Source organism: Xenopus laevis, chromosome 1S (genome assembly GCF_017654675.1).
Source record: "Xenopus laevis strain J_2021 chromosome 1S, Xenopus_laevis_v10.1, whole genome shotgun sequence".
Lineage (NCBI taxonomy): Eukaryota > Metazoa > Chordata > Amphibia > Anura > Pipidae > Xenopus > Xenopus laevis.
Genome location: NC_054372.1, coordinates 130,471,321 through 130,494,520, shown reverse-complemented (window position 1 = coordinate 130,494,520; position 23,200 = coordinate 130,471,321). Strand labels below are relative to the sequence as shown.

Genomic DNA, 23,200 nt, shown 5'->3' with positions numbered 1-23,200 from the left:
AAGATTAACTGATTTGTGTGTTAGCAATTAATTAGTTACACATTATTGCATGGTATGAGAAGCACTTTCACGATAATTTATGTTTTAAATTAATTTTAATTTTGATACAATAAAAATACTCAGATAGTGTGGGTTTACTACTTTCTTTGGATAAATTGTCGATTAGTAATTACACCTCTACATAATCTGATTAAATAACAGTGATAATTAGATAAACTACAAGAACAATCCCTGGTTTTAGTTACATTTTTTGTGAAGATCCGTTTCACTGAAACTTTTTGTTCCACGTTTGCAGAATATGCATTTTAGTGACCTTTAAGACCAGTGTATCTATTTTGTGGCAAGTGGGAAAATTTCAGACTGCCTCAGACACACAGGAGTGGGGCTAAAATATGATTATTCTGGGTGTCATTTGTACATTTTAAAATGTTTTGCTGCTAAAATATCTTGTCGTGGACAACAAATTACCAGTATTTGTAGAATTCTAAAGCCTAGATAAGGGTTTTGCTCAACTTTATAGAGAATATCTTTTTTTAAACATTGAGAATAATTCAGAAATAGTTATAAAAAAAGTGTACTGCTGATTAATGAATAGATGTTGGATGTTTTTAATTAAAAAAATCTTTTCTAGGTAGTTGTTACTTCTGGGTGGGTGCTCCACACGAGACTTACTTTAAATTGGCATACTGCACTAAACCTACCATACAGGTAATGTATAATGAATTGGACTATTATGGCTGCACTGTATTTGTACTAATCATAGCTTATAAAATGAGGGTAAGGACTGACAGTTGCAGTAGAGTCGAGTCTTAGACAAATTCACTGAAATAGTCCTGTTTGTTATTTTTTACAAGGAAGACGCATCAGACATTATTCCCAGGCACTACAGGAACTACAACTTGAGTCTCACCTGTGTATATTGCTAAAATAACTGAATGGGTAGGATAAACACTATCTACCTGGGGTGATAACCTATGTTTCAAATACTATGGAATTCATTCTACTGCATGACTATTACAGGCTGCGTTCATCTGTGTGTGTATGTCACTCTTTTATCAGAGAAGTTTCTCACTCACGTGTGCCTGGGTGTGGGGCCCTGCATCTGTTAAATCATTTTCCAGAACAATACACCACTTTAAATCCAAAGCCATTGTGTGACACAGCACTGCACAAACTGTATTGTAGTAATATCCTCTGCAATTATTGTAAACCATAGAAAAAAACTATAAAGAGAAAACCAGAGAACAACCTCTTATACCACCTAGACACATACTTCTGCTTTATGTGGGACAGTCTCAATTTCCAGAGCACAGCCCACGTCCTAGATTGTAGTTTAATTTAGGGGCAGATTTATCACGGGTCGAAGTGAATTCGAGGGAATTTTCGAAGTAAAAAAATTCGAAATTCAAAGTAATTTTTTGGATACTTCGACCATCGAATAGGATACTATGACCTCGATTCAAAGTAAAATCGTTTGAATATTCAGTCGATAATCTTTAAAAAAACTTCGACTTCAATACTTCGCCAAATTAAACCTGCTAGTGCTATGCTAGCCTATGGGGACCTCCTAGAGTATTTTTCTAAGTTTTTGGAAGTTGAAGTAAAATCGTTCGATCGCTGCAATCGATAGAACGATTTTACTTCGACAGCAGGATACCCAAATTCGATGAAAAAAACTTCGACTTCGATATTCGAAGTCAAAGTATTTCAATTAGATGGTAGAATTTCAAAGTATTTTTAAATTCGAAATTTGACCTTTGATAAATCTGCCCCTAAATGTCTCTTGTCCCATCATCTTTGGTTCTTCTTCCAGGCCAACTTGTTTGTACAAGTGTAGGTTTGTCCCTTTTTCTATTTTTTGAAGGTATGGGAGGTATGTAATTTCCCCCTAGTTCTGACTTTGTGAAAGGTAGTGTTGGTTTGGGGTTGGATTTACAGGCAGTGAGCAGGGGACACCGGCAAGAAAGCATTGCCTTGGGTGCAAATAATACTTGCCTTGGGTCTGGAGATGAAAACGTATTTGCTGTCCTAGATATTCTTGTAACTATGGAGGAATGACTAATAGAACAGTATTTTCCTATATTGGTACCTACTTCATGAGATAAGTGGGACCTGTTAATATTGTTTAAGAAAAAAGAACCCCACCAAATAGAGGGTTACTATATCTATACCAAGTAGACTCACAACACAAATTACAAAACCAAAATAATCAATGAGGATAGTAATTCATTCATAAAGGTGCTGACTAATAAATTAAGTAAAGTGCTAGTGCAATTAATTAAAGTGAAGCCGTTAAGGATCTAATACATATATATATACATACAGGGATACCAACCAGTGTTGCTTCTTTATAAGTGGGACCTGACCAAAGATTGGACATGCAAAGGAGAGTGCATTGGCAAAGGATGGATCTTCAAAGGAGTTTGAACTGATAAAGCTTAACAACCACTGGTATAACATTTATTTAGGTATGTAGAGCTGATGCAGCATGTCCCAGACTGAGACCCACTGTGCCCTGAGGCCCCTCAGGGGTTCCTCTGGTATTTTAGCAGGAGAGTCTGTCCCTGCTGATTTGGGTAGCATTGTGATACATTACTATAAAAGCCATATACACACATACATTAAGTTGAGTCTTATGGCTCTCCATGGTAATTATATGCAGGTGTACTTTTAAATGTATAGTTGCAGAAGGACACAAAACACAGATGGGCATGAGCATGAGGGCATGGTGGTGTACAAGTTAGTACCTCTGCTTTGAATCAATAAACCTAATGTAAGGCACATAATGTCAGAATAACTTTATTCAGGAGCAAGCCCAAATTTATTGGAAATAATAAGTCCAACCTGTTTTCATACAGCTGTAGCGACACTTTATCTCCCAGCATGCTCTGACAGCTTTTATAAGGAAATGTATTTGTTCAGTTCAGTTGCTTGCATATAGTTGCTTGCATATATAAGTGCTAGCTAACGTCAGCATCAAAATCCACTGTAAACAATATAGCTTCTTGCACCTCTATAACAAAATAAAGTTTAAAAAGGCTTACTCTAAAATATTTATTAAAAAGAAAGGAGTCTCTTTGATGTCAGATTGTCATGATAAATAATTTTTTTAATTCTGCAGTTCCCTTTCTCTTTCAACATAGAGATTTGTATAAAATCCAAAATGTAAATAAAAATTCCAGTTTCTCTGGTCTTTGGAAAGGCCAATGATTAAATAAATATTCAGATAAGCTCCCTAAGCCTGCTTTTATAGATTCCCTTGCTTCTGCCATAAGACAAAGGGGCAAATTCACTAAAGGGCGAATTTTCATCTGCAAAGGCTTTGACACAATCCGCTTCACTTTGCCAGGTGCACATTCGCTACCACTACGCAAATTCACTTAAATTCAAAGTTGCATCTCAGCAGCTTAAAGGGGAAGGAAACCTAGTTGGCGCAAAAACCCTCCCCCCTCCCATGTGTTGCCCACCCTCCCTCCTCCCCCCTGGCCTACCCGTCCCGCTGGGCAAATGCCCCTAACTTGTTACTTACCCTTCTGTGCAGGTCCAGTCCAGGGAGTTCACAGACGACATCTTCTTCCACGCGATCTTCTTCCTGCTTTGAACGGCGCATGCGCACTAGGAGCATTTCGCCGGTACGATCTACTGCGCATGCGCCAAAAGACATTGTGACTTTTGGCACATGCGCAGTAGATACGTACTGGCGAAATGCTCCTACTGCGCATGCGCCAAAACGCCGTTCAAAGCAGGAAGAAGCGGGACGGGTAGGCCAGGGGGGAGGGTGGGCAACACACGGGAGGGGGGGAGGGTTTTTGCGCCAACTAGGTTTCCTTCCCCTTTAAGGCTGGTGAAGTTTCACTAGCGTTAATTCGTTATTGCGAGCATTTCATAGTGAACTTTCGCTAACGTTCGTTTCTGCCTATCAAAACTTCGTTAGTTCACTTACGCTTAGGTTAACTTGAAAAGGGCGGGTTCAAATAGCTCTTATATATGACTTTGTTAGAGATGTTTGTGCAAATGCTTGAAGTGGCCACTTGTTTTTTAAAACGTTTAAGGAAGCAAAATAAAGGCAAAATAGACCCTAGCCCAAGACATGAGCCCATCCTAAAACAAATGTGGCATGCCCCTCAAATTGTTTAAAAAAAATGTTAAAATAAACATTTTTAATGGTTACAACTTTTAAAGACAATCCCGTTTTAAAATGTGAAAAAACGCCAGTATTCTTTAAAAATGTTATGACTTTTTGGCTTACAGGATATGATGTCACTGACATAAGATTGAGGGGGGTGTAGCTTCATCTTATCAGTTCGCCAGGTCTAAGCTGGAGAAGGAAACTCTGGCAAAAGAAGTAATATTCTGTAAAATTTAGTGAATTTGCTGAGTCATTTGCCGGAGCGAAAATCCGCATGCCGATAGGGTACAAAACAGCGCTAGTGACGTCTCCTTCGCTATCAAATTGTCCTCTACACCTGTTAGTAAATTGCCAATCACCCTACGGATGGGATTTCTAGCGAATTTTCGCTAGCAACAGCCACTTCGCCCTAAATCTGTAACGATCGCCGCCCGGAGCAGGCCCAGGAGCTCCGGGCGGCGCGTCCATCTTCGCCGGCGTCGCTCCCAAAATGGCGGCGCCCATGGCCGCCACGTGGGTAGCGGCGCCGGGCGATGACGTCAGTGCGCCGACGTCGGCGCAAGAGCGTCAATGACGTCAGAATGGCGCCAAATTTGAAAATAAAAACACCAACTAGACGCCAGAATGGCGCCCAAGAATAGGATTACTTTCCTGAAGCATATCCTGGGTTTCCTGTGTGCCTTATTGCCTAATCTTGTTCCTGCCTTGTATCCTGACCCTTTGCCTGGACTTTGGACTTTGTTTGTATTCTGCCTGCCTGTGAACTCTTGCCTGATCCTGACTATTCTCCGTTTAACCCTTTGGATACCGCGACCTTGTTCCCTCAAGAGGGCTTCCTCCTTGATCCAGACAACCTCCCTGGAGGGAGCTCCCGGCTCCCTGACATTATTCTTGGGCCATGGATCCTTCTGAGGAAGCCACACCTCATGTCGGACGAGCGCTCCGCGGACTGGCATCCCGCATGGAGGACTACGAAAACCAGCAGGTTCGCATTGGGCAAGCACTCGATGTCCTGCTGGCTCAAGTGCCTTCTGCGTCCTCCACTGCTCCACCTACTGGGGATCCCCCCATGGCGGCAGCCCCCACGAACACAAGCTACCCGACAGGTGAGCCTCGCATTCCACCTCCCCCTCGTTTCAGTGGGGACCCACAAGCTTGCAGGGGATTTGCCACGCGATGCCAAATTCAATTTGAGTTCCAACCCACACAGTTTCCAAGCGAGCGTTCCAAGGTGGGGTATGTGATGTCTCGATTGGAAGGCAAGCCACTGGAGTGGGCAACGTCTCTTTGGGAGAAGAATTCCCCGCTGACTTTTGATGTTAAAGACTTTCTCCAAGCTTTTTGTATAGTCTTTGATGCTCCAGGTCGGGTTACGAACGCCCCTGCCCGTCTCTTGCAGCTCCGGCAGTGTCAATGAGTATGCTATAGACTTCCGAACACTGATGGCGGAGACTTCCTGGTGTGATGACGCTTACAAGGCTGTATACTACCAAGGCCTATCTATCCGCATCAAAGATGATCTCGTCTCCAGAGAGACTCCTGACACCCTGGAAGGGTTGATCGCTCTATCCATTAAGGTGGACACTCGTCTCAGAGAGCACCAGGTGGAGAGAGAGCGCAGTAGACGATTTTCTCCCATGTTGGCCCCTCGCTTTCAAAGGCCGATTCTGCAAACACCCGCTGTTCCTGTGACCCATGTGTCGACGTCTCCCTTGGAGGAACCCATGCAAGTAGGAAAGACTCGCCTCTCCGAGCAGGAAAGACTCCGAAGACGTATGGCAGGTCTCTGTTTATACTGTGGTGGGCATTCCCATTTTGCCAACGCCTGTCCTGCCAAAGCCAAGAGTTTTGTACCCCGAGGTATGTCTCAGGTTTCTCATGTAGGGGGCATCACTCGAGGTTCTCTGGAGAAGTATCAAGAAAATTCACGCAGGCTTCTCCTTCCTTTGCAGATTCACCTGGCAAGTAAGTCTATCTTCGAAAGGGCCTTCCTCGACTCCGGAGCGGATGGCAATTTCATGGATGCCTTTTTTGCCGAACGCATGAAGATTCCTCTGCTTCCATTGTCTTCTCCCCTGCGAATTACTGCCATAGATGACAAACCCCTGGAGTTTGAATTCGTCACAAAGTTCACGGCGGAACTATCTGTACAAGTTGGGGCGCTGCATCAAGAAAAGCTTTCATTCTTCATCATCCCCTGTCCTTCTACTCCAGTGATATTGGGTCTTCCATGGTTACGTCTGCATAACCCCACCATAGACTGGTCCACTGGGCAGATCTCTCGATGGAGTTTATTTTGCCTGCAACATTGCCTTCCGCCAAAACCCCTCGAGAAGGTGAATGTCTCCTCTGCGGAATTAAAGACTTTGCCCTCCACTTACAAGGGATTTTCCGATGTGTTTTGTAAAAAGTCTGCAGAGTTCCTTCCCCCACATCGCTCCTACGACTGTCCGGTTGAACTCCTGCCTGGAGCTATGCCCCCCAGAGGGCGCACCTACCCTCTCTCTCCTGCAGAGACTACCGCTATGAAGGAGTACATCCAAGAAAATCTCCAGCGGGGGTTTATCCGCCCTTCTACCTCTCCTGCAGGGGCTGGGTTCTTCTTCGTGGAGAAGAAGGACGGAGGCCTTCGGCCTTGTATAGACTATCGGGGTCTGAATAAGATCACCGTGAAAAACAGATACCCTCTGCCCCTGATTGCCGAGCTCTTTGACCAGCTGAAAGGGGCAAAGATTTTCTCCAAGTTGGATCTCCGGGGGGCCTACAACCTCATTCGCATCCGGGAGGGTGACGAATGGAAGACGGCATTCAACACTCGGGATGGGCACTATGAATATCTCGTTATGCCCTTCGGCCTATGCAATGCCCCTGCCGTCTTCCAGGAGTTTGTGAATGATGTGTTCCGAGATCTCCTAGGAAGGTTCGTAGTCGTATACTTGGACGACATCCTGATCTTTTCCAAGGACCTTGAAAGTCATCGCTCCCAGGTGAAGGAGGTACTCTCTCGTCTGAGGAAGAACTCTCTCTTCGCCAAGTTGGAGAAGTGTGTTTTCGAGGTATCCAAGATCCCCTTCCTAGGATACATTATCTCTCCAGAGGGATTTGAGATGGACCCCGTGAAAGTGTCGGCCATCCAGGAGTGGCCTCTCCCACTGAGTACCAAAGCAATCCAGAGATTCATCGGATTTGCTAATTATTATCGACAGTTCATCCGGGGGTTCTCTTCCCGCATTGCACCTATCCTGGCCCTCATCCGAAAAGGGGGTAAACCCAGCCTGTGGCCTCCATCTGCTATAGAAGCCTTTCAGTCCTTGAAAGAGGCCTTCACGTCCGCTCCTGTTCTTCGACATCCCAATCCTGCACTACCCTTCTGCATCGAAGTTGATGCTTCTGAAGTCGGAGCCGGAGCTATCCTGTCTCAGAGACATTCCTCTGATGGAAAATTGCACCCCTGTGCGTTTTTCTCCAAGAAGTTCTCATCCGCAGAGCAGAACTATGACGTCGGGAATCGAGAACTCTTGGCAGTCAAGCTTGCCCTTGAAGAATGGCGTCACCTCCTGGAGGGTTCTGAAATTCCTGTCCAGATTTTCACTGATCACAAGAATCTGGAGTTCATACAGTCCCTCAAGAGGCTAAATCCCAGACAAGCCAGGTGGGCCCTTTTCTTTTCCCGATTTAACTTTGTTTTGACTTATCGCCCAGGTTCCAAAAATCTGAAGGCCGACGCCTTGTCTCGTAGCTTCACTCCGGTGGACCGTGACCCTGAGAGACTGGAACCAATCATTCCACCAGTCAAGATCATTGCCTCTCTGTATCCCCAATTTGCCGACCAGATTCTGGCTGGGCAGTCCTCGGCTCCTCAAGATACTCCGATTGGCATGGCCTTCGTCCCTCCAGAACTTCGCCTGGCCATCCTGCAACAAACCCACTGCTCCAGGCAAGCTGGACATCCTGGTTCGGCTAAGACCCTTGAACTCTTGAGGCGCCTAGTCTGGTGGCCTGATATCCGCAAGGATGTAAAGGACTTTGTGGCTGCTTGTAATGTCTGCGCCACTTCTAAGCCTAGCCATTCCCGCCCCAGTGGGTTGTTACAGCCTTTGCCGGTACCCTCTCGTCCATGGACGCACCTCTCTATGGACTTTATTGTCGAACTTCCTCCCTCCGGTGGGAATACTGTGATCTGGGTTGTTATTGACCGCTTCTCCAAAATGGCCCATTTCATCCCTCTGAAGAAGTTGCCCTCTGCGGTGGAGTTGTCCCAGCTATTTATCCAGTACATCTTCCGCCTGCATGGTTTCCCGGTGGAGATCGTCTCCGATAGAGGCACCCAGTTTACTGCCAAGTTCTGGCGTTCCTTATGCAAAGACCTGGGAATTGTTCTTCAGTTTTCATCTGCATACCACCCGCAAACGAATGGGGCAGCTGAACGTGTCAACCAAGCCCTGGAGCAGTTCCTGAGGAACCACGTATCCCTCTGCCAGGATGACTGGTCTGATCTCCTCCCATGGGCGGAATTCGCTCATAATAATGCTTGTCATTCCTCTACAGGAAGGTCTCCGTTCATGTCGGTGTATGGTCAGCATCCTCAAGCTTTTCCCCAAGACTTTATGCTATCTGACGTCCCGGCTGCTGACGACTCCGCAGCCCATATGTCTGCTATTTGGGCTGCGACCAAGTTGAACCTAGAGAAGAGTGCTCTTGTTCATAAGACTTTCGCGGATCGTCGTCGAAGATCCTCTCCTCTCTACAAGGTGGGTGATAATGTCTGGCTCTCTTCCAGGAATATCCGGTTGAAGATACCATCTCCCAAGTTGGGTCCAAAATTCGTGGGACCATTTCCCATCTTGGAGATAATCAACCCTGTGGCTGTCAGACTCCACTTCCACCAGAGATGAGAATCCCCAACGTGTTCCACGTGTCTCTGGTGAAACCCACCATCACCAACCGGTTCTCTGGCGGTCAGTCTCCTCCTCCTGCCATCTCAGTGGAGGGTCAACTCGAGTACGAGGTGGAGAAAATCCTAGACTCCAGAATCTCCAGAGGGTCCCTTCAGTACCTCATTCAGTGGAAGGGCTTTGGCCCTGAAGAATGCTCCTGGGAAGGACACCGTGATGTTCACGCTCCTCGTCTGGTGAGGGAGTTCCATTCCAAGTTTCCCCAGAAGCCAAGTCCTGGTGGTCCAGAGGCCCCCCCGTGAGGGGGGGGGTACTGTAACGATCGCCGCCCGGAGCAGGCCCAGGAGCTCCGGGCGGCGCGTCCATCTTCGCCGGCGTCGCTCCCAAAATGGCGGCGCCCATGGCCGCCACGTGGGGTAGCGGCGCCGGGCGATGACGTCAGTGCGCCGACGTCGGCGCAAGAGCGTCAATGACGTCAGAATGGCGCCAAATTTGAAAATAAAAACGCCAACTAGACGCCAGAATGGCGCCCAAGAATAGGATTACTTTCCTGAAGCATATCCTGGGTTTCCTGTGTGCCTTATTGCCTAATCTTGTTCCTGCCTTGTATCCTGACCCTTTGCCTGGACTTTGGACTTTGTTTGTATTCTGCCTGCCTGTGAACTCTTGCCTGATCCTGACTATTCTCCGTTTAACCCTTTGGATACCGCGACCTTGTTCCCTCAAGAGGGCTTCCTCCTTGATCCAGACAACCTCCCTGGAGGGAGCTCCCGGCTCCCTGACAAAATCTGCTGTGTAGACATGAGGGCAGTCATTCAAAGGTGAAAAAGATAACAGATAAGCGCAGCAGTATATAATGGCATTCTTCAGAACTTATCTGTTATCTACTGTGTATCCTGTGCTTGAATGGCTGTCCCTTGGCTACACAACAGCTTGTTTATATAGTGAATAAAGTACCCCCTCTTGTAAAATATAAGGATATTATAAGTTACCGAGGAGTTTCATGACCATATAAAAACACAAGCCCGAAGGCCGAGTGTTTTTATACAGGTCATGGAACTCCGAGGTAACTTCTAATATCCTCATATTTTACAACTGGGGGTACTTTATTATAATACACAAATTTCAGTGAATCATGTGACAGAAATTACATCAGAACTCACCGTTTATAACTGATGACATCAGAACTCACCGTTTATAAGGATATAATTTACAAGATATTCATAGCTTTTGTGTATTATATAAACAATATTAGTTTTTTTGAAGCAAACACAGCAGTTTTACCAGTGCAGGGCAATTGTACAGTATATTGTCATTCCTTTAAAACACTTTAATTTTTTGCCATTACCGTTCCTTTAAGGAGATCGTGGAGACATTGCTTATGCTGCAAAAAAAGAAATATTTTCATTTCTGTCCACAAAAATATCCCCCTTTTTCATTAAAATCATCTTTCTTGTACTTTATAGCTATATTCTTCAACTATTTATCATGCCATCTAATTACCTCAGTTCCATCCCTCACGCTGTTTTCATTCATGACTACTCTTACGCTACTTTTCTATAATTTTTGGCAATCTGGTGGATGCTCCACTCCATATTTTACTCTTTATAATTTTACTCATGGCCCCTAAGTGATTCTAGGCAAGCTTAATAAAGTAATAACTGTAGTTTAAGTCTGCTGTTTCTGTGCTACTCTCTATCCTGCTTGTCTGGCAAGGATCCCAAATAATCTCCTTGTGTGCCCTTAAACTTCTATTCTATTTGCAAGTCAACTCTTTGTATACCAAATATTTTCAACCTGCAGCAACACCAGGTAAAAGAGACCACATGTAGTAATATTGATCCATTCCAGACACTGCTACCATTTAGTCTTAAGATAAATGAGGTTTTAAAATATCCAAGACTGAAAAATGATCTCACTGATGATTGAGGTTATCACTTCCAATTCCAACCCAGTACACCAAGTATTCCCAACTTGCAGCACCACATTATTTAATTATCTCACTGACTAGGGGTTAGTTGAAACCTTCAAATTAATGCTGGGAGCTGCAGTTCAAGGGCAGTTGGAGTGTCACAGGTTGGACAGTCCAGATTTTTTAATCAATTCCTTATTGAGATATTACACAGATTCCATTCCTCAATCCTTCTCAATCTGCTACCCATCTTTCTGTATATACACTCTGTCTGTATGTCACTGTGTGAGTTTAATCCCTTCTCTCTTTAAAGGATTGCTTTGTTTAATCCCTTTAACACTTCATTCTGCTAATTATCCGGAGAATGGGGGGGAGGCAAGCACCATTACATCATGGACAGGGGGGAGGTAGTCGGTGTGACCCCACGGTAACCGCATTAACCCAACAATAGAGGCAATGCCTGTTACTAATACACTGTGACAGGGGGATTAGAAAGGGATTCACACAAACACACTACATACAATGACAGCCTGACACGATGACAGACCCACACCTATTACACACAATGGCAAATCAACGCAAGCAACACAAAATTTTGGATACATGTATTCCAGCACACAGCCACTGATATGCACTTATTTCACACAAAATAAAGCTGCAACTAGGGCAGCATTACTCACTATTATACAATGTACACAGTAACCCTTGAAATATAGTGTCTAACTGTTTTCTACCAGTAGCCTGCTCTTGGCATTGAGTGTATTATTAAGCTGGCCATAGATGCAAAGATCCGTTTTTTATGAATCCTTGTCCGATTTTCGGACCGTGTGTGGAGAGTCCCGACATTTTTCGTCCGGTGGAGATCGGTCGTTTGGTCGATCTGACATTTTAGAAAATTTCTGACGGCTGCCGATAATTTCTCTGCGTGTATTGCCGATCGTACGATTTTCAGTGGGAGACTGTCACCAGCTTTAGTTGGACATTACTTTCGAACGATTGCTGTCGGGCAGAACATCGGCTGATAAGTCTTTTCTACTTTATTTGATCTGAATGGTGAATGGCAGGTCAGGCGATGGGAAGTCCGATCGTTCAAGGATTCGAACGATCGTATCTTTGCATCTATGGCCAGCTTTACCCTCTGGCTTTTTAAGGGTTAGTCCACACGAGGAGATTCGGGAAGATTTAGTCGCCTGGCGACTAGTCGCCTCTTCTTCTGGGCGACAATCTCCCCAAACTGCCTTTGCGTGTCTTCCCATCTGCTATAATGAAAAGTCGCCTGTGCTAAAGAACACGCAGCGCTTCGTTTTCCGAAGTCGCTCGAAAATCTCCCCAAATCTCCTCGTGTGGACTAACCCTAAAGCTGGCCATAGACGCAAAGATCTGATCATACGAATCGAGGATTTGTGAGATTTTCTGACCGCATGTGGAGAGTCCCGACATTTCTGTCGGCTGTTAATAATATCTCTGCATGTATTGCCGATCGTACGATTTTCAGTTCAGTGGGAGACTGTCACTAGCTTTGGTCGGACATAACTTTCGTACGATTGCTGTCAGGGACAGATCTGTTCTTTTGTAGTTTATTTGATCTGAATTGTTAGTGGCAGGTCGGGAGATGGGGAAGTTCGATCGTTCGATGATTGGTACGATCGGATCTTTGCGTCTATGGCCTGCTTAAGTTGTGCAACTTGGCAAACACTATTGATGCTGTGTAAATAAAGTTTACATGTATTACAAACAGCAGTGATACACACAATTCCTTTTAATCAACTACTCACACCTGTTACTGACACACTCTTGTATGGCTAGCAGTGATTTGCACACAATAGTATGTAAGGCAACAAATATGTATATAAAGGCAACAAAGTCTCTGGCATACAGTTAGTTTGTAGAGGTGACTCATTAAAAATGGTCAGATAATTGGCTATTCATAATACAGGCTTGACATAAATGTGAAATGAGATGGGCTATCCATCTAACATTCTGTTTGAATATCTATCTATCTATCTATCTATCTATCTATCTATCTATCTATCTATCTATGTATCTATCTATCATATATCTATCATATATCTAGCTATCATCTATCTATCTATCTATCTATCTATCTATCTCTCTCTCTCTCTCTCTCTCTCTCTCTCTCTCTCTCTCTCTCTCTCTCTCTCTGTCTATCTATCATCTATCTATCATCTATATATCATCTATCTATCATCTATCTATCATCTATATATCATCTATCTATCTATCTTCTATCTATGGATCCAATTTATCATTCTGTTACTTGTCTATCTCTCTAACCAGTGCCAACAAATTGATCTCTCTCTCTCTCTCTCTCTCTCTCTCTCATTCTCTCACTCTCTCTCTCTCTCTCTCTCTCTCTCTCAAATCAAATCAAATCAAATGAGCTTTATTGGCAGGACCAAATACATTAAGCATTCTATCTCTCTCTATCATATATATAGCTATCATCTATCTATCTATCTATCTATCTATCTATCTATCTATCTATCTATCTATCTATCTATCTATCTATCGTCTATCTATGGATCCAATTTATCATTCTGTTACTTATATATCTCTCTAACAAGTGCAAACAAATTGATATCTGTATGTCATCTATTGTATTTATGTAATCCATTTTTCTGTCTATTCATCTATACAGTCTACTGATCTATCTACTGACCCGTCTCCCTCTCTCTATCTGTCTCTGACTTTAGTAATTTACCTTCCAAACCAACACCCATCGGGTGGGCCCTGGCCCGCTCGCACCCCCTGCTCCCCCCGGTAGTTCTGCCACTGCTATCTATCCATCCATCCATCTATCATCTCTCTCTATATCTGTCTGTCTATATATCTGTCTATCTTGTCTCCGTGTTAAGTCATCCGTTAAACTTTATCAATCCATACATCTAGCCATCCATGTGTGCCTACATTGTTACTGGGTAGAACTCACATGTAAAATCGGCAGAGACAGTGCCAATGTCTCCGCCCTAAACCTCGTACATTCTGCCCACCCCCCTAACTAGAGAGATTTAGCGCTGTCTCTGACAGCTCCAACATTGTGTGAATAATTTTCTAACCCCTTTCATTGCCCTCTGCCCCCTCCTCATCCAGCCTCCAGCAGCAGTCATTGGAGAGCAGCTAATGAGATAAATGTGAGCTCACAGGGCCGCTATTTAACCCCTGCACCTGGGTCATTAGTTGCAGACAGGGCAGTTTAGGAGAGTGAAGTTTCGGTAAATTGGCACCAAGGGGCAGAGCAGGCTTTGCCCAGGACTGTATGGGGATCTGTGAGAAGGGAAAGAAAAGGAGGAGCTGAGCCCAGTGTTACACATTCAGAGTAAGTTATACTCCTACCTGTTTCATCCACTTCTCAGTTAAACATGTGCCTGGTTCTCGTACCCATCTGGGTTCTGTTTGTTGCAGGTATCTGGCCTTTTATAATACCTTTAGAAATATTTCATTGGACAGTATCAGCCTGTCTTATAATGATTATTGGCTATTTTCTTACACAGCCTGACAACTATCATTTCTAGACTCTTTAGTATTTTTTTCAAATTGAGGATATTAAATGTAAGCAGTGTATAATTACAAATCAATGCAATGGTGTTAAGAATAATGCCCCTGGGGTCATTAAAAGGCAAACTGCAAATGGAAAGGAAATTGTGGTTATAGATCTATCTAGAATTATGCAAGTGCTCCAGTTTCAATTGGTTCTTATTCATATAGACTGCCATATCAGTAGAATGAGCTAATGAACTAATTGCTAAGTATTTAGATAATAGAATACAGAACTGGGAAAGTGTGTGTGTTCTGTGTCTCCCATAGCCATTATACCTTGTTAAAGAAGGACACTTCTTATGTAACAGTTTTGTATTTTTTTACAACACATTATTTACCAGACAGAGAAAGTCTAATTTAGAACTCAACTCAACTTTTGGGAACCACAACTCCTAGAATCCAGGAAAGGGATGCTGGGCCATGCACTCTACAAATGTAACATATGCTATCTTTTTAACCAATATGTGTTCCTAAATCCTCTTCTCACCTCTCTGGCCTGAGACATCCTCAAGTAAAGTGAAACATTTTTTTAGTAATCCAACCTGACATCCTCTTGTTAGCTCATATACAGTAATTAGTATTTTATACATTCTAAATTTGTATCATTATTTTGCTATATAAAAATCACTGTATGCCTATTAAAAAGTTAATTTCCCTGTTTATATCACATCTTTTCCTAATACCCCCACCCTCTATAAAGTGTTCTGGGTGATGCTCTATTGAAGATGAAGCTGAGGAGGAGGGTGTCAGACAGTATCTCTCAGAGCTGAGAACTAAATCCAAGATAAGTAGCAGCTCAGTGACAGAATTATCTTCACGTTATGGGACAAGTGAGGTCTTGGGAAACATATCCTATTTTCTGGGATGATGTATTAACCTGGATTCCTTGTAGAGATGAGAGCAATTTCATAAAAAAATATAGTCATAACTGAGGGTGGTGTGGGTAAAAACTAAATAGAGAATTGTCATTTATTAAGACTTGATGAGGATAGACTGACAGTACTTAAAACAACTAGAGCATGCAGTTACACAAAATACATTTTTGTAACAATTAATGATATCTAAATCCCAACCCTGTAATTTCAATGGCCTGAATCCTATACGTATTGCATACTGTGTTCTGGGGGCAAATTGTGGTGGTCTATAGAAAACATACAGTATATATAGATATGGAAATACATTATTCAGAAAGCTCCAAATGACAAGATAGCCATTTACCATAGATTTACATTTTTAAAAATTATTTCATTTTTCTCTGTAATAATAAAACAATACCTTGTACTTGTTCACATCTTAGATATAAATCATCCTTATTGAGGCAAAACAATCCTATTGGGTTTATTGAATGTTTAAATGATTTTTTAGCCAATTTAAGATCTAGTGTTCCAAATTACGGAAAGACACTTTTTCTAGAAAACGCCAGATCTAGAGCATGTGCCGAACCTGTGTTAGGAGCTGCACACACACTATCCCGTATCAGTCCCTGCCCAAGTGAAGCTTGCCGTCTAAGTTCCCATTTACATTCATATACACTAGGATCTATGTCATCAGTTAACCAGTTAATCTTCGTCTATGTTTTTGAAGTGAGGGAGGAAACCACAGAACCCAGAAGACAACAACACAGACACGGGGAGAACATTCAAACTGCTTGGCGAAAATGTCCTGAGCAGGATTTTAGCTCACAGGGGAGAAGTTCTAACCACTGGACCACTGTTATACCATGTCATAATGCCCTATCTAGATTCAATATCATCCCTATTCGGTCAAGCCTAATATTCTTGGAAGGTATATAGGAGCCTACCAAATAGCATCTTCAGTACTTTAAATGACTAATACTGTGGTTCCTCATAACTGGAAAAGTCAGTTATTGTTTGCTTATAGTGGTGTAATGTCAAAAAACCTGAATCAAGTCATCTGAGGAATTCTAATTTGGGGATGGTTTGTAATTAATGTAATGAAATGTAACCTAAATATTGTTTTGTTTCTTCACAAGGCCAGGCAACGCCTTTCTACTTAAAGCTGCCAAGTTGTTTTTTAATGTCTGTCTTTTTCTCCTACATTAAATTACAGTGGTACAGTATAGTCATCTCTGTAGTGACAGGTGTTCCCTATCCACAGCTTTGGGTTCAAAGGCTGCTATACCTGAGGCTCACCCTTGCATTTTAGCAGCCTCTGGCCTAGTTAGATATTTCAACATGTCTTGTTCTTTGCTGTATCCTTGATCTGGCATGTGATTTTTGTGAACTTCATGAAGCTATAATGATTGACTGTGAATTTGTAGACAGTCACCTTAAGGCAGAGGGTCTACACCTTTGTATACACCAGCATATTTGACAATTTCATGGCAACTACAAAGTATATAGACAGGCTTTACAAGAAACAGGAGATCCACATGCACCTGATCATGTGAGGGTGATGATAATTACTCTACATTCTTCCAAACTTTGGTTTTATATCTTACTTTTTGTTTATTAGAATCCTGGCAGATCTATCAAATAGTCAACACTCCATAATTGTTATGTCCCCCTTGAGTTGAATTCTATATTCTTTAATGCATAGCAGTATTTTCTATTGTGTCTGAAGAAAGTTGGTACTCTGGTACTACAGTTATTTTCAATGCTCCAGCAATATGTTGTTAAAATCTTATTGTTCTCATATCAACTGTTTGAGTTTCGATCTTAGCTTGTTTAATAATCATGAAAGATCATTTTCTTGGGCATTATTAATCCATTAAATGTGTCTTCAATTTTACTCTCTCATCCTAGATGGCACTCGATGATCTACCCAGCACACCCTTGGCCCTTGAATACCTTAATGATTTTGATCTTATGAAGTTTGAGGTGAAGAGGGAACCACCTGAACTTCGGGCCTCACGTCTTGCTCCTCCTCAATCTCTGGGTTCAACCCCATGCAGTTCTGTGCCACCCTCACCTACCTTCAGCGACCCAGCTGAGTCTGCTGGTCCACCCAGGCCTAGTCTGGAGGAACTGTACTGGATGGCAGCTTTACAACAGCAGATGGGGGGCGAGGGACTACCACTGACACCAGAGGATGCTGTTGAGGTCCTAATGGGGGGTGGTGGCGCACCAACAATGCAGGGTATGGAAGGTGGTTACAGGCCACATCCCCACAGCTCCCACCCTGCTAGCTACCTGTTAAGCTCAGAAGACATGAATGTACAACAGCACCAGGTGAGTGAGAATACATAAGTTCTAAGGAACAAAAGTATCCTAAACAGCAATAGAAATTAAATAAAATCAATGAAAAAAATAAAACATGTTATAGTGAGTAACTTGGCAGGTATTGGATCAAATCCACATTTTGACAGGGGTGTAGCGTGTTTTAACAAGAGAAAAAGGCAGCAGGTAAAGCATGTGAATGGAGATCAAAATGAATTTTACTGGAACCTTCAGTCACATGACTTCTCACAGGGTACCTAGTGACAGACAGCCTGGGTCAGTCTCACTGGAAAATGAGTATAAAATAGCAGATATAGTAAGGATGGCCACTTTTTTGTAATCTCATGTGACATTTACATGCTAGATTTTTTGTTACTAAATGTGGAGCTGTAAATTAAAAATAAAGTAGAGGCAATATTTATGTGAAGCAATTTGTTGGTTTTTAATATTTTTGTTCAGCTCTACATGTGAACATTGGATTAATTATTGCACTAGTGCACTACTAGTACATGTACTTTATCAAGCTGTGAGTGCACCATGCATTTAAGGTGATTGAAAATATGTGCTTTTTCGCATCCAGCAATTGTGCTCTGGAAAATCTTCTAAAACAAAGAGTGAGAACACTCGTTTCTCTAAAACATAGGGATATAATTTTAAGAGTTGTGAAGGTCTTGAACAATGATCTGTGATGTTGGAAAAACCATATATTTTTTTTTTTTAAAAAATCATGTGTTATTGTACGCGACTGCAGCTCCACATAGGCCACATGGGATTGTCAATGGAACAACAGGGAGAGGGCATGAAAGCAGATCCACTTTCCTTCGCCTGTGTACAAGATGCAGGTGGAGGAGAGTGGGCAATCCATTGCATGTGCCCTTGCCCTAAGGTCCATACTAACTATGTACAATTTTCATGCACCAATTAACCTTCCTTTTTGTATTTTTGACATACTAAAGAAAAGCTTAGTTCTTAGAAGAAACCCATGCACACATGCAAAAGTCTTTCCAGCCAGTTCCCTGCCTGGAATTGAACCCAAGACCCCAGAAGTCAGCATGTTTCATAAATCTCACTTTGTATTTGCTAAAAGTATGCACCTTTAACATAGTTGCTGGCAAAATTTATGGATATGGGTTCTCCCTTCAGTGAAAATGGATTTGTGAATTTCTTATTATGATTGATTTTATATGTGTAATTGCTTCGACCCATATAGCAAGGCTCAGTTTTCTTGTATATAGTAATAGGTGAGATGCTTTGTGTGTATGTGTGACACTGTGCGTGAGAGGATTTGTCAGTACCATTATAGCCACAAAGCCGGACATGTCACTGATCACTTAATCTGTTAATATCAAGAGATGTGGGAGGAGAGTGAGGAAACCAGAAAAAGAAGCCAGAAGGGGGATTATAGGGAGAGAATTAATGGAATAATGGTGCAATAGAATAAGTGTTATAAAATTTGCTACAGAAACACACAATAAACCATCAGCAAGTAGCAACTGGTCTGCTGTCTGAAAGGAAACAACTACTATGGGTTACCAGAATCAAAGCATACTGTTTCACATATATTTAATAAAACTACAGTATAATTCCACAGCAACTTTATGTTATCAACTTCCTTTCATTTTAATTTTCTTAGCTGCCTTAACAGAACACTCTTCTTGTTCCTTAGCTTTCGCCTTTGTCGGAGCGCTTTTCTGATGAGCAGTTGGTTGGAATGTCTGTCCGGGAATTGAACCGGCAGCTTCGTGGGTTCAGTAAGGAGGAGGCCTTACGACTGAAGCAGAGACGGCGCACCCTGAAGAACCGTGGATATGCCCAATCATGCCGCTACAAGAGAGTGCAGCAGCGCCATGTCCTGGAGACAGAAAAATGTCATCTCTCTCGTCAGCTTCAGCAGCTTCAACAAGAGGTGGCCCGTATCACCCGGGAAAGGGATGGCTGGAGAGCTAGATATGAAAAACTGCTGAGTGCCACGGGAGGGGGGGCAGGGTCAGATGTACTAGGGGCAGGGGGAGACACAGGCCCTGGAGCTGAGCTCTTTCTGTGATCTTCAAACCAGAAGACTCCACCTCAAAGGAGATCTAAGGAGCTGCTTTCATGTAGGGGACACCCCTCTTCTCATATAGAGATATAATCCACCACAGAGACATTGGGCATTTGGCCTGCACAACCTAATAACATTCAATGCAATCAGAAACAAGAGAGGTCACTCAGGGCTGTCCCCTAATGTTCTTCAGTTAGGAAATACAACAACTTCCCCAGCTTCAAGAAACTAGACTGAACTCCTTCAGGCACAGTAGGGAATAATATAATAATAATAATGCTGTTATGGTGGTCAATCCTGCTAATTTCCAACACCAGCAAGTCTCAAAATCCCCAAGACAGGTCTACACTTTTATCTTAAAATGCAACATTTCACCCAGAGCCAATCTAATCGTCTGTGTGTCAGACTCAGGAGGATTCTTCTTTGCCCCATCCCTAAGATATATAACTTAATTATCAATGAGTGCTCTGGGGCTGGCTGAGCCTGTCCCTGAAACTTGAGAATTCCCTTTCTCCCTACTCACGTTATTATTCACCCCTTCATGAAACTGAGGAAGATACTGGTTGTATTTTGAAGGAAAGAGTAAATTATTTAATTTTTTATGTGTGATTGTGAACTTAAATAATATGCAATGTATTGCATGCTCCTGCCCCTGCTTTGATGGGCCAGAGCTAGCAGGGCTAGGCAGACTGTGTGTTGTGAAAAACTTTATGAATTGTTTTTTTTCTTATTATTTTGTATTTCAAGAAAAATAACACAACAAATAAAATAAATTACTTATTTAAACATAGAAGAATAAACTATGCAGAGTTTGTACAGCAGAACAACGTACAAGAGGTCTATTAATGAGTAGATAAAGTAAAATAGTTAAGACAATTACAAGTTACGTATTCATTTCTAAATTATATTTTTCAAGGATCACTATACATTCATTTTCCAAAATGTCACTCCCACTAAAAATTCAGATTTGCTCTCTCATCATATCACATTGACTACTGTATTATATGGCCCTTTCCTCCAAAGACTGTCACCTGACCTGTTCATAATGAATACAATTCATAAACTTTATACATACACTCATCTGCTACACTTATACATAGTTACATAGTTAGATTGGGTTAAGTTGAAGTCTATCAAGTTCAACCCCTCCAAATGAAACCGGCCAGCACCCATACATACACACATCTGTTATGGCCCACCCTCTGAGCTAATCTCCAGGTACTCACTAAACTACTCCTCAACTCCTTACTCCACAACTCCTTACTCCACAATTCCTTACTGCCTGTGTCCGACTCAAGTTCTGTCAGACATTCTCCTAATCTTTCTGCCAACAAAAATTGTCTTAAAACATATTTCTTTATAGAAACTTATCCTTATCTATCTTAGCATACTTTTGCACTATACACTGTTAAATGCAATACTCAATGCATCTTTCACTTGTCTCCCAATCTTGCCAATCCCCAAACCTTTTGTTTCATACCCCTTCTCAATTAGACTGTAAGCTCTTTTGGGCAGGGCCCTCTTTACTTACTTTATCAGTTCATATCATATAAGTTACTGGTTGTTTTGTTTATAATCTTTTATGTCCAATGTATAAATCCATTTATTGTACAGCACTGAGGAATATGTTGGAAATTTATCAATGCGTAATAATTATAATAATAATGCAAAATCCTATCCTAGCTAGCGCACAGCATTGCATTATGTCGTTAAGACATTGCAAGCCAACCAGTGGTGAAGACCGCCAGGCCCATCGGCCGAATAAAAAATTGGAGGGTGCGCATTACCTCTCCTGTTCTGCTGGTTGCACCCCCTCCCCTGTGAGCATGTCTATTTAAAGGAGAAGAGCAGTGGTGATTTTAATACTATAGAGGAAGCTGAAGTGTCCGGGCCCTCCAGCTGGGTCTGCTTCCTCTATAGTAACAACTCTGCAGTCAAATAAAGGTATAAATGGCACTTATCATGGCAGGGATAACTCCCTAGATTTTATATAGTGTGAATCGAAAGATAGCATTAATTTATACCAGCATACATGTTCTACTTTATCAAGCACAGATCAGCTAAAAAATGCCATATTGACTCTTGAAAAGAGAATTAATGTAAGTAAATATATAATGGTGCAGGTCTGCTTCCTTTATAGCCAGCAAGAACACCACCCCCCCTCCCCAGCCGCTCTCTTACCGGCAGTGAAGCAGAGCACGTTGGTGTGGGGCGGAGTCTGGGCGAGGAGTGGGTGGAGTCTGGGTGGGGAGTAGGCATGGCCTGGTTGGTAAGTGGGAGGAGGGAGGTGGGCGGGAGTATAGGGATGAGAGTGCGCTGGGCCCCTGTGAAGAGTTTTTTGCAGGAAGGCTCGGCCCACTCAGGTTACGCCACTGAGCATGGACTTACAGTACCATGTGTCATAGGCATTAAAGCAAACATTAAAGTGATCAACTTGGCCTATCAATCCTAAATATTGCCCGCCCTAGACCTGGGCCTTTCCATAACTTCATTCTTAAGAACGGTGCAACACGAGTGTGGAGTAGTTTAGCAGCAGCTTGTAAAATGTAGGTTGTCGGAGCATCTAACTGCAAAACATCCAGAGCTAGACGTTATGAGAGACTGACAGAGGAAAATGTTAGAGGGAGAGAGATAAGAGTCATGTAAGTAGCATAGAAATATAGCATATTGTGTTTCTATAAAAGAATATGTAGATTGAAAATTGCTGAAAGTATAAAATGCAGCATTTGAGGTTCTTAAGCTTGGGACAGAGGCTACATAGATGATTGATGGAGTATGAATAAACAACTGCTGCCTGTGGCTGTAATCAAAGGGTTTTTAAAGTCACGTTGATGTCCATTTGCACTTGTGATTCTTTGCAAGCTTGGATGGGAGGGACCTCCATGCCTACTACTGCTGCTCTCATCCAGGAAATCTTATAGGCATCTGCTACTAGATGGGCCATTTAATGCAAATGACCTTTTACATGCTCATTATCACATATGGCATCACTTCCAATGCACCAATGTGTGTGGTATTAAAGACAGCATTAGTGTCAGATTTGTCTCAGATAGTGCCTATTGATACTAACTACTAGAAGTACTAAACCCTAGAAGTACTGCCACTTCTAAGATGATAATAATTCTTGGGTACATCTTTGTGTTAATGTATGAATAGAGATAAATTATCACGTCAGGCTGGATGGTGCTTTGGTACTGGCCACAAGTTTGTATGGGTGCAAGTACATTTGTAACATATGCTCAAATTTAAATCCATCTTAGCACTTTGTATGTATGTATAAATCATTCATTTATAAAGCGTTACAAAGATACACAGCATTGTACATCTTACAATGTAGAAAGGTACATGACAAAAGGACAAGCATTATAATAAAAAAATAAATATAAGTATAAATATACAGAGATTACGTGTCATGCGGTAAGAGACTCAGTAGGAAGAAGGTCCCTGTCCTGTGAGTTCCACCATTTTGTTAAACCAGTTGTCTGG

At 42.4% G+C, this 23,200-nt stretch overlaps 1 protein-coding gene across 1 annotated transcript; it reads left to right on the top strand.

Moving 5' to 3' along the window:
• Window positions 1-14,186: 14,186 nt before the first annotated feature.
• Window positions 14,187-21,066, top strand: nrl.S (neural retina leucine zipper S homeolog). Its single transcript, NM_001085737.1, is given in 3 exon segments — window positions 14,187-14,273; window positions 17,260-17,685; window positions 19,340-21,066. Coding segments are annotated over 2 exon segments (804 nt in total). The 5' UTR covers window positions 14,187-14,273; the 3' UTR covers window positions 19,718-21,066.
• The last annotated feature ends 2,134 nt before the right edge of the window (window positions 21,067-23,200 follow it).